Raw genomic sequence first — 13,453 nt, forward strand, 5'->3', positions numbered from 1 at the left:
GCTTCGTAGTTATACGATGCAAGTGGAAAATGGTAACGCTTCCTGTCGCGATTGTACGCGGTAGTAGTTTTATGGATTAGAGTACTGCATTTATGTCTTTCTCTGGACTATACAACAAACGACATTACAACGGATTCTCGAACTTGCGTACATAGTCGACGAGAGGAAACTACAAAAGAAGATTTGCATATAATAGAATTTGCAATCTAATAAATGTCTTTTAAATTACTTTGTCTTTACCGACCTTTTCTTGTATAATTTATCATAAGTAAGTTTATCGTAAAAGTAAAACAGAAAATTATTCATAAAAAATAATTAGATGCAAAAAACAATTATTTATTACAAACATAATTTTGATGTTAAATTAGTTAAATAACGGGATCCGGTTTGTGGACATTGGATCGTCAGCGAATTTTGAATTTTGCTCTAATTCCTCGTCGATCAATATCGTGGATCAGAGTTGCTTAAAATGTAATATATAATAGTTTCTCGCAGGTCAATTTAAATTAAATATGGCTTTCTCGTTTCTGCGAATGGAATTTGTTAATTGCCAAACTTGAAATTCATCTAAATAGCTCTCGAATCTTGTAATATATGTATAATATTCACAACAACGGCCAATAAATATCTGCACACTCCGTCGACTAATTTCGAATTAATCGAACTGTTCACAAGGTAACGTGGTGCAAAAGTTTGGAAGGGCCACTGAGTCGCTTACGAAAATTCGGTTTGCATCAATTATTTAAATAGAGCGTATTTAATTAATGCCAAAAGAGCGTGCGAGTTCAAGTTGTAATTATAATTGGCACAGTTGATGGGGCGACGATGAAGCTCGTAATTAAAATGTGTTTATCGCTTGGATTTGTTTAACTGTTGAGCTCTTTGTACACGATTGAGATCAAATTAGTTATTAATTACTCTATCAAAAATTCGAAATCGTGCGAAGGTAGTCGGCGTTATGAATTATCCATCTGATTGTAATAATTTCGACAAAACGGTTCTGCATCTTCACGAATAAAATGCGAAGCAGAATGAATTGGAGATAATTCTTCTTTTTATTTGTAATTAAATGCTAAAACACAATTTCGGTTACATATTCCTTACGTAAGAAGCTCAGAAATTTTAGCAAATATGTTCCAGATTCTCTCTATGAGAAGTACCTTTCCTCTTGTTTATTCACACATTGTGCTAGTCTCTGATTCTAGCCACCTGAGGCCCATAGCTCCAAATCTACTTTAGAGAACATTCACGTCCTCTAGACGCGATCTCATCGTCGAGAGGCAAACTCGATAGTCGCATGCGATCGCCGTGTGGTAAAGGCTCAAGTTTGCTGGCAAGAATTCCGTATACGAGCCACGAACTTGGCTGGAGAAGTATTCAGAGGTACCTATGCTTACTAAGAAGATAACCCGACGAGGAATTCACTATCCTGGGAAAGATCAGATTCAAATCGCATTTGCTACCTCCTACGAATAACTTCACATTGTACACTAAGATTTTTTTATAAATTGATCGTGGAAATAAGCCTATCGTAATAGAGCTAACTACGATAATCAAAGGAAGACAATTAAACAATCTGGATTGACCTTTAATTCCAGTAAATCAAGCTTGTTTTAATTCATTGTACATATGATTGTAAACAATTTGTGTTCAAGAATATGGTATTTGGAATAATTCTCAGAATCGTCAATTTAGAGAAGAAGATGTGTGTCAGAAATTTTTAATTGATTTTATGCACGTGGATATGACTTTTGCTTTGCAATCAATTTAAATACATTAAAAAATTGACAGTTTACATGAAAGTTTTATCATTGTATAACGGCAAAAACATTTTTATTTTTAATTGTTTGTTTAGAAAAATCTAATAATTAATTTCGTAAAATAGCAATGTCAATTTCAGACTTGAATTATTTGAGGACTCTATTGTATTAATTTGTCTTCAAAGATGCAAAAAAGTGTATGAATTTTTGTGTGAATTAAACGTATGTATATTTACAATGTGTGTGTAACCTAATTTGAACAAAATCGACAGAGAACAGCATTTAAGAGACAAGAATGTGTAATTAAAGTACACGCAATTAAATAAATTTCTGTCAAGATCGTTGATACGCGATGGGCGTTAACAATCCTATAATAGCGTCAAACTAATAGATAAGTCTACTGCGTGTAGCATCGCCATTAAAAAGTAATAATCAACTTAATTAGTAATCGCATCGATGACGAACTATGTTGCATCACGTAACAAGTCTTCATTATGTCGTGCTTCCGAAGCAACATATCATAGGTTCGCTCGATAACGACACGTGTTGACCTGTGAATGAACGAGTCCGCTTAAATGTATACGTCACGTGGACGAAAATGCACCCCTCGAAATTCAATTATCATAGGCTCATTACAGACGTTTGCGAGAGTAATGAGACGCTAACGTAATCGTGCGAGTTTGAATCGGCGATTGTGATTTATTAAACGATTCGTCCGCAATCGTGACAATTAACCATGCTGGTCGCGATTGGACGCTGCGATTCATCGACCGCTTGGCTGATGCAGCTATCGAAACTCCAGCTATTTTATTGTAGCGATTGAATCTATCCAGGATTAAATAGCTCTCGATAACGACCAGAAAACTGACCTTAGTACCCTAAGTTTATATTGTGGAAAATAAATCTTTTCTTTTCTCTAACAAAATATATATGAAAAATTTGTGTTAAATTTAACATGTCTCCAACAATCAACTCAAAATTTTATATTAATTTTGTATTAATTTGACACAATATGTTACAAAGTAATACAGATATTATGTAAAAAAGATACCATAAAAAGGTAATACTGACATAATTTGTAAACAAACTGTAGAAGCATATTTTTTTCAGTACAATTAACATTTATGATAAGCTAAATTAATACACATTCCATACATTCATTCAAAATTTATGTTTTAAAACACATTATTTTTATGTTACTTCATTTACTTAAAAATTATGATACTCATTTTGATATTAAAAAATGTTGAATATCAATTTAACATAAAATATTTAAATAATATAATAATATTATATGTTAAATTAATACTCGAATATGTTAAAATTTTAACATAAAATTTTAACCAGGATATGAATGAAAAAATCGTTTCAACACAAATACAAAATACTTTTATTGTATAATATATTAGCAAAATCTAACATATTTCAATTAAAAATATAATAAATTATTTAGAAGCATCTTTTCAACCAATGCAAAATTCGAAACTGCAATTTGTTCAGCTTGCGTATACATTCTCTGGTTCTAGTGATTGTGCTTGTCGATTGGCAAGTCGCCGGTGGCAATTGTCGCATGAGTAACATACATGCCTATATAAGATGTTACTGTAATAATGCACAAACTTCAGGAATAAGTTCTCTACATCAGAACAAGTAAAAAGGATCAATGTAACGGATGTATCAATATATGTCAACAAACTTTTAGTTTTCCAAGTGCAATTCAATAACGGATTACTCCATTCATTTGACATTATCAATGTAAACAGGCCTCAACAGGACGCAAAGCAACTCTCTATACATTACTTGAAATGGTCAGTTTCAAGTTCTATAAAATCATTATGATTTTCAAGGCTATGACAAACCATACTTGGACTTGTAATCTAAAGCTTTCAATATTTTAGTAACAAAATTAAATATCAGGATTCTCATTATTTAATTAAACACGTACAGATTCTTGAATCGTTTGCAATCACAATTGAATGGGGAAGCGAGTTTGTCACCCTGCAACACTGATTATAGCGACCGGGCAATTGTTCACACAAATGCAACATTTGTCTCGCGACATAATCGGTTGTGACGTTTAGTACGACGACTGTAATCTACGTCGACCGATGCAGCTGAGCGCCAACGATGACTGCGTCCCTATGGCGAATTTACGTGTAAACCAACCGCAAAGTCAGGCCCAAATGTCAGAGTAAACCCCACGGAACACAAACGCCCGTTACGAAATCACTGAGGGTCGTTGTAATAAGATCGATTCGTATTGACCCTTATTTGCCGCGATCGCAATGCACAACGCCCATTGTGATATTCCAATTATTCCGTGCACTCCACGGCATTTGCGGACATCCACAATGCCGTTTGAGTAAGTCTTGGAAATACCGCGCAATTCGCGTAAATTTCATGTACATATATATATCTATATCTATATGTATGTAGAACGTACCGGAATTAATCCATTTTACCCAATTTTTCTTTAATTAAAATTCGCATCTTTTTATAATCTCTTTTACTAAAAATATTATATAAATATAATATTATAGTCTCGGTAAATGTTAAAATCTGAAATTGGGATTTTGTTTGAAAATATAAATTTGAAACAAAATTTACCGAATGCTAAAATTATGAGATAACTGATTGTGAGAGGAATGGTTTTTCATTCTCTTAACTCATTGGATAAATATCTGTCTGAGTTAATATTGTTATTATTAACATTATCCAATATAACTTGATAAAAAGTAATAAGTGTATATAATATAAAAAAAGGCTTTCCTATAAAATTTTAAAACGGAACTATATTTTGTTACATTCAAGTATATTATAGTTATGAAAAACGCAAATATACTATATCAGATAGGATCGTTGCTAACATATGAGACGTTTTTATACACAAGAGATTTTGCCGTTCTTTCTATTTACTTAACATTTTTATTTATTGTATCATCTTTCACACACACATACACACGCGCGCGCGCAAACAAGTATTAAAAAAAATCTTTAGAGAAAGAGAGTCCAATTTTTTAATTTTTGTTTTGAAGTATTGATCATATAAATTTTTTTCTAGAGCGGAAATGTGAAAAGTGAAAAATTTTTTCAATTAAAAGTTAATAGAGAAACTTTTCACTTTTCATGTTTCCGCCCTAAAGAAAATGATCGGTATCCTGATGCTAAAATGGTTTGGTATGGCTTTGTTGTATGTACTGAAAGATTTTTAGTAACGTCAGAAAATAAACAACTATTCGTTCTGATCAATAGTTTCAGATTGTGTGATAGGGTTTTTCTAAATTGACATACAGTACACGTTACGGAAAGTATTAAATCTGAAAGTGTTGAAAGTGGAAAATTGATTTTTTAAACTTAATTTGGCGCTTTCCTTTGTTAATGTGTCTTTATGCAGGGCATATAGATTGCACGTCAACGTGTGATGGTCTTGATATCAGATATAAGAAATAAAAATGCAATGTTTAGAGAAAAGGTATGTATATGAAGATAAGAGGTTCATAGAACATTGCATACGCAAACGTTTCAATTTTTAGTGAAACCTTGATGTAAAATTATGGCGTAAACGCGTCTCGTAAAGATAACAATTTTTCTGTTCGAAGATATGAATGGAACAGTTCATGGAAAAAAAGAGTAGATAAAAGATTATTTCCACGATGTGTAACGTATGCACTTTTCTATAAGTGAATCGATGTATGGTCGTGTTGTCCACGATGAGAGTGAGATGTAAACTTATGATATGGTCGTTTTCATGGATGTTTACTGCGGAACTGTCAGTGCATGGAGCATGACTGGAAAATTGAGGTCATACTTCAATTTATTTGTTTGCCGTTACTATTACATTTTACGGTTTCCAAAATTTTTTACAATATATTTATAGAAAGGTTTAAAGACATCACAATTTTAAATTGTTGAATTCTAATTATTCACATAAAATTAATTTCTTTTCATGGTATTCTACAAATTAATATTATTAACAAGAAAGTTACATCTGCATATTTTTCTGCATCACGTTTTTCATTTAGTGTCATATATCAATCGCGAAACGTGTCGGAAGTCTAACGAGGAAAAAAGTTTCTTAGCAACTCTATGGTATTTTATTGCTTGTCGTCTTATCGTAGATTTTATGGGAGTATAGATTTATGACAAAAATCCGGCATGAATAAGATACGGGTATAGACGTTTTATAGCCACAGATTTATCTCACAAGCGCGTTACCATGACGATGTCTCTTTTTATCGATGGATATGAGAGATCATATTACAAAAAATTCATCAAACGACTGTACAGCTATATAAAATAACAAATAAAAGAAAACTTGTTTGAAAAAGCATTAAATTTATATATGCTTGATTTTTAAATCCACCATTCGATTAATATGCCAGTAATACAGAATAATTGTGCAACGTATAAAGTCAAAGCCACATTTCAACAATTCGTTGCTGCTGTTCTATTGGAAAAAGGAAGAAAATGTATCTTGAGACTTGCGTTGAATTTACACGCGTTCTAATTTCTTGACATTTGTCGTTTGATTATACGATAATATTATATATTGCGTGCAAAATTTTCATAAATGTCAACGTAATGGTGAAGAAATGTTCCCAAAATCATTTTTCAAATTTTTTTGTACGATAATCTTGGCCCGGTTTCCGACATGATCTTTATTTATGCCTCGAGAGGAATAACTGAGTTCCGCACTCCTACCACAATTCAAATCCTGATAAAAATTGTGTGGAAGCCGGCCATAAGGAGCTCAGTTTTCTCTTACGCAGAAGTCTTATTAATATCTTTCTTGTGAATTCATGTAGACTGAGAATTTATTACCTCAAAATACCCTCTTTCCCTTTAGACTTTCTAAGATGAAAATAATTTGCTTGCTTATTTGTACATTAAATCTCATTTTTTATTATTGTGAATCTTGATTTATTATAAATCTTAGCAACTATCATATATATTCTCACATTATACTATATCACGCCCTACTAAATGATATTTCAATACAATATTTGTTAGTTTGTAGAAGTATACAGCAAAGAAAAGGTCTTGAAATATATAATTATATAATATGTTCTATATATATAATAAATAGAGAAAAGAAAATTTTATTACTGATATACAAAATTTTATTATTTGAGAAAGAAGATTTATCATTATTTGAAGATCTTTTTCTTGTTGTATACTTACTTCAACAAATTATCAATTATTAAAATATTATTTAGTAGCGCGTAATATCGTAGTTAAAATTTATAATGAATCAAAATATTATATTAATTACTTAATTAATATAATAAATAGAAACGAGAATATACAGAATCCTCTTAGGAACTTTTTACAACGCGGCTACAGTCAACGCAATATTATACATGTATATTCATAAATGTGCGTTTTATGGCGATCATTTGCATTAAAATTCATTCTCCGGTTAAAATCATGTGGTCTCTAAATGTGTCAGCGATTCTTTTCTTCGCTTCATGCAAGCTTTAGCTCATAAAACCGCTCGATCTTCCAAAAAACGCGGAATGAAATGCATCGCGCGACCATAACCGCGAAATTCTGTGTGAATGGCCGCGTATGAAACTCAACGATCTTGTCTACCTCGGATGATAAAATGTTATCGTTAAGCTGCAGCTTAAACTTGGATGAGAAATGTTGGAGCGATTTAGTCGAGGTGATTGAAGTATCAAGATCTCTTCTATTTAAACTTTTTACTTTAGAAATAGAAAATAGAAATGTTATCTCTCGTATTTTTTAAGTAAAAGCTAACAGTTTATTGATTAAGAGGTAACATCATTCTGCACAGTGTACATGGTGTATGTGTATATAAAATTAAATGCCTATTTTATTTAAAAATTGAGAAAATTGCATTTAGAGTATAAAAAACTTGGCATTTTGGTGTATTGACTATTGCTGTTCAAATAATTAAAATAAATAAAATGTAAAATGCAAATAATTAATAGAAATTTATTATTTTTCAAATTTTCTATTTTGTTTCCTTTATTTATCTTTTGTTTGGCTTATTTATGTAATAATCAACTGAATTTTAACTTTGCATTATATACTCTGCAAAGCACTTCATTTTTCATAAACTTGGAGGCGAACTTTACGCGATATCCCTGTGAAATCTTGAAGTCGCTTTTGTCCCTTCTTTCTTTAGCATTCATGAATTCAATTATCTGTTGTATTTCCCAAGGATGCCATATGTCTAACAATTTTATAATTTGGCTTATACCATGGCGTTTTTTGTTACATGCACGACAGAAATAGAACGATGCTGCACGGATAACGAAAATTTCTCGTAAACGAAAAGAAACTAGCACGTGCATTTTTCATCATTCCGTAGAAGGATACGACAAGATGCCGCCAGTTGTGAGGAAAAATGTAGTTATATCTAATATTTTACATTTACAAAATTGAGATAAGGTTAAGCAAGAATATTACTTGCTAAAGTTATAATATTAAACTTTCGTTTCCTGATTGCGCACATTACGCACATTTTTCCAAAATGTTGTTTAATTTTTATTAAAGTAAAGTGAATCTTTTATGAAAGTCTTAGCAAAAATATCTATCTCACAATTATTAATAATTGGAGATACAGTAGTACAATATGTTATGTTGATTTAATAACTTTATTATGTACTTGTAATATGTAATATGCAATATAATTTAACGTTCTCTGCATAACAAACAACATAATTCAATTACATCTCTACAATAAATCACTATTTTGTGATTTCATTAGATATGATAATTGTATTTATTACGTGAAAAGTGTGTTTATACTAAAGTAGTGCGGATATCAATTAATTTTCTGTTAAATGGTGCTTTGATAATATTCCGTACATTATATTAACACAAGGATTCTTGTTCCTATGGACGCGATTATCATGATTACCGTGTTCGTTGCAGAAGAGATTTATACAGCGCAAATGTAAAAAAGGACCATTCGATCGCGGTGGACGCGTTTCGGTTCGAGTGCTACCTCATCGTATATTTTTGAAAGTGTTCCCGACTTATGCGTAATTTTTTTATTTCCAGACAAATTGCTGATAACTTTATCCAGGAGATATCTCCATTGTATCCTGGGAGATATCTTCTAGATAAAGTTATCCAGAGGTGAAGAAATTAGACATTTGACTGAGCATATCTCTCTTGCTCGTTTCGCGAATTGGACGACCCGTTCGTTCGTTCTGACGCGCGTCTTTGTGGCGACGGACGTCGCAGACGCAGACGCCCGGTATTCGGACGAGCTACGTCATTTTCGCGGGCATTGTATCATTTTTCGACTTTCTATAATTTTGATAAGACGTGATCTGGGCGTATCGACGATCGACCTCCTTCTATTATTTCGAGAGGTGGGAACCATTAATTAAAGAAGAAGAAGCGCGAATTTTTAATTTTATAATTATTACATGTTGTAATTACGCGTATTTTTACTTGTCTACGGATTTCGCTTTGGAGTGCTTAAATTCATATCCTCGTGCCTTTGTTCCGACTTTCATGAACGGGTTACAGTGCAAATGTATATATGGAATGCAAATTCCATGCGTTCTCCACCGGAAATATACACGAGGAAGCGTGAATGCTAACGATATGAGTATGAAGTAAGACTTTGTAGGGGAAAGTTGCCTATATCGTAACTCTTAACATTTAAACAAAATTGTACCGAGAGTAGAGATCAGAATATTTTGTATTTGTATTAAAGTTTGGTTCATTGACAATAAAACAAAACATTTTTACAAAAATAAGCATTGAATTGTTACATGTATTGTTTAAAATGAGATTTTTAAAAAAGTAGTTTTTAGTAGGTACAATTTAGAGACCGAGTCGTTAAAAATGAGTTCCCAAATTGTATTTTACAATACTAAACAATCATTAATTTTTACAAAGACCTAAATTTTCTTAAAATCTAACAACTAATCTACAAATAATTTTTAGTAAATTATAATATCTTAAAAAGATTCAATACAAAATATATTATTTTTTAAAATACAAATATCAAAATATTAATAATAATTATAATTACAAGAAAATTATTCAACTATTCACGCTTAGTATGTTATTTTATCTTAAATGCAGGTACAATATAAAAACCAGCAACAATTTACGCAATTTTCTCTATTTCTATAAATTTGTCAATAACAATAAAACTTACAAACATTTTGTTAATTTGATGCTTCACTAAAAAAAATTTCAATATCAATTATAACCCTGTAGTGTACTATATAATATTACAGGTAAATTGTACGAAAACTTATAATTAGATCATCAAACATTAAATAAAATTTAATTTTAAGTGTCACTCGTAAACGGTTCGAAGACAAAACAAAAATGACAGTACTTACTTAACCCATGTTACCAGCATTACATTTGTGTCATCACCTTTAAGAAAAGAACATTTTGTTTTTAAAATACAATAGAAATGCGATTTATTCGCTAATACGACTTAGCCTATTACATCCTATTAGTTATTATAATAATAACATTTTAGAGAATTATTACAACTCTATTTGTAATAAACAAATTAAGTTAAAGAATTTTTTCGATACTAAATATAAAGAATATTATTTTTAACTCGGTGTCTAAAACCGAAATAAAGTTTCATTACGTATATTAATAATTAAGAATAATAAAAAAATTAATTGTAAAACACGTTAACAACTAAATACTACTTCATTAATTTGTACATTAATGTATTTATTGCTTGTAAAATACAAAAATACTTTCGTACTTTTGTATTTTACAAGCAATAAATACATTAAAACAAAAAATTTTTCTGTAATTTTCAATTCGTTTATTACTATATATTTTATCTTTTATTTCGAAATTCAATTAAGATATTAATAATCATTGAATTTTTATCAAAAATAGCAATTTTTTGAGGAAGAAAAATTAAATTCAGTCAAAATAGGAAGTTACATACGTATGTAACTTTGATATATGTTCACTAAACATTGCAAGTATCAAAATGCACAAATTAATCAAATTCCGAAGAGTTGTACAATAAAAAATTTTAATGCAGATATTTCGATATTGCATCTTCGTTTTAATTTTGATTGATGGAGGATTACTGGTACACTTGTTCTGCTTTAAGCCAGTTCAACTTTACGATATCTTACTCCTTGAGATGTCGATAAGTGTCGATAAACTCTTGCCGCAATATGAAACTTTAGTCCAAGTATATCAGATCCTCGATATATCTACTAGCTATTTACAAGTCCAAATACTTCACTAATCTGTGCATTAATCCATTGAATCGACTCTTAATACCTATTAATTATTAGAAAGAGAATTTTTAATACGACAAATTAATAGTAATTTCTAATACTTTGGCCCGGTTACACCAACGTTACTTTGATTTTAAGCGAGACTTAAAACTGTCTCTATCTCTATCTCTCTTTCGACTTTGAAATGAGATAAACAGAGTTTTAAGTCTCGCTTAAAATTAAAGTAACGTTGGTGCAACTGGCCGTTAGACAGCTGAATACTATATTTTTATATTGTTTTGACATGCTTTTCTAAGATCAAAGCAATAATAAATGCGATACAAAGATTACAGAGGACATGTAAGAGTCAATTAAATATTCGTGAGTAAAAAAAGTTAAGCCATATAACTCTCTCAAGATTCTTATATATCCTTTATAATCTTTGTATTGTTTTTAAAAATTAAGAGTTCTTTGTTACTTGTTGTTTAATAATAAATGCGTTTTATTCAATTTTTAAATGTACAAATATAAGCAAGAAGAACATAATTATATATAAAATTTTCAAATCTTTCTTGCAAAGTTAATTACGAAGTTAAATTTATCAAGTTTTCTCAGATAATAAACACATTAAGATATAAAAACTTTTAAGCCATTAATAACACAAACAAATTACTCGAAAGTTATTAAACTTTATGAACCACAAATTTGTGATTCATACTTCGATCGATCATTTGTAATATAATGGGATACGTAGAGAGAGAGAGAGAGAGAGAGAGAGAGAGAGAGAGAGAGAGAGAGGCAAAGTTAAAAATAAACAAAGAGAGCAAAGAAGAAGAGATAGGACTCTAAGGAAACGCCATGTAATAAAAAAGCGGTAGCGTAGTTTAAAGTAAAAAAGACAAAAGGGGTGATTTATTCAAGAAAGATAAACTGCAGGTCGTAATGGTAGAAAGCAGGCAAGGATGGGGAAAAAACGAAACTTAGAGAGAGAAAGGGATAGGTAACAAGCAAAAAAATAAGGAAAGAGTAAGGAAAAACAGAGAAAGAGAGAGATGAGGACAGAGACAGAGAAAGAGAGAGTGTTCACAAAGTTGTATTCGCGCGAAGTGTATTCACGAAAAGTAGTTGAGAACTCAGAGGATTGGGGTAGCTACAGAAGCGATGGGATAGGTAGATAGATGGAGTAGGTTTGGGCTCGTGCAGTCGTAAGAAGACAAACGTGCTTGGACACCAACAGAATGAAAGAGACAGAGAGAGAGAGAGAGAGAGAGAGAGAGAGAGAGAGATAGGGGGAGAGAAGTAGTCATTCCTGAATTATCCCGCTCCCATTTCTTGTATTTTCCCCGAAGCGAGGCGATGCGACGCAAGCGACGTGGACGAGAGAGATCGTCGCAACTGATTGCGTGCAACTTCTCACTGACTGCTGATTGTGATTGGACACAGGGCTGGTAAGTGGCGGTTTCCACGAGAAGAGGCTGCTGAACGACCTGCTGGACACGTACAACGTGCTGGAGCGGCCGGTGGGCAACGAGTCCGAACCCCTCGTGCTGAACTTCGGCCTCACGCTCATGCAAATAATCGACGTCGTAAGTGCCCAACTATTTTCTTCAACTTCTTCATCCGGCGTTGGACTGATTTTCCCTCGGGTCTTCAATGTTTAATCGAATTTCTATCCGGTGTCCTTTTCTAAATTCTTTTCTTTGTCGTTCTCTTATTATTTTTGTTACACTTTTATGTTATTTAAAAAAAAAAAAATGCGCTAGTCTTTAAGACATTCTTACAGATCTTTTATATTTTTGTTATCTAGGATTTTTTCTTTCCGAACGAATAACGATAGCTCATTTCTATTTATTCCGTTCATCTGTTTAATATTAGCAATTGATGAAAACAGAATGTTATAATCAATATCGGTTTTCGAAATTTTAAGGTTTTTTAATAATCATAGTTTATATGTATTATTTTGGTGTAAGCGTATTTCATGTTACTATTTTATTCATATTATTAATATTCTATATTAATATATATATTATCCATTTTATTAATATTAATAACAGTGATGTATACATTTTACATGCATCAGTACACGTATCCTGTCATGAAGATGATACTCATATCAGATAATATGACACATATCAGAAATCTTGAATAGTCGCGAGAGAAACAATATTCTTGAACACATTAAAATAATATATCATACATATTTAATTAATGTTCCTATACTTGCTATATGTCTATATATTTTTTAATATTTTTTTGAGTTCTACCAAACTAATTTTTTTTTTAAATAACTTTAAAAGTGATTAACTATTAAAATGATTAAGTATTAAAGTGATAAATATCTAAAAAAATTTAATTAATAATACAATTGAAAGGTTTTATATATTTTGATGTAATATTTCAGATTATTCCTGCAATGTTAAATATTAAAAGAGTAGTTGTAACGTAACCCTTTGAATTGAATAATATTTTATTATTTTTAACTTTTTTTTTCAT

The 13,453-nt window shown here is 31.1% G+C and overlaps 1 protein-coding gene across 1 annotated transcript in view; it reads left to right on the forward strand.

Annotated features, from left to right (window-relative positions):
* nAChRa7 (nicotinic acetylcholine receptor alpha7 subunit) overlaps positions 1-13,453 on the forward strand; it is a 201,539-nt gene that overhangs the window by 49,303 nt on the left and 138,783 nt on the right. Inside the window, exon 2 of the mRNA XM_018551289.1 lies at positions 12,404-12,546. Coding sequence (XP_018406791.1) covers positions 12,404-12,546 — 143 coding nt within the window. The remainder of the gene's footprint in view (positions 1-12,403; positions 12,547-13,453) is intronic.

The sequence above is a fragment of the Cyphomyrmex costatus genome, unplaced genomic scaffold (assembly GCF_001594065.2).
Source record: "Cyphomyrmex costatus isolate MS0001 unplaced genomic scaffold, Ccosl1.0 scaffold137, whole genome shotgun sequence".
NCBI lineage: Eukaryota > Metazoa > Arthropoda > Insecta > Hymenoptera > Formicidae > Cyphomyrmex > Cyphomyrmex costatus.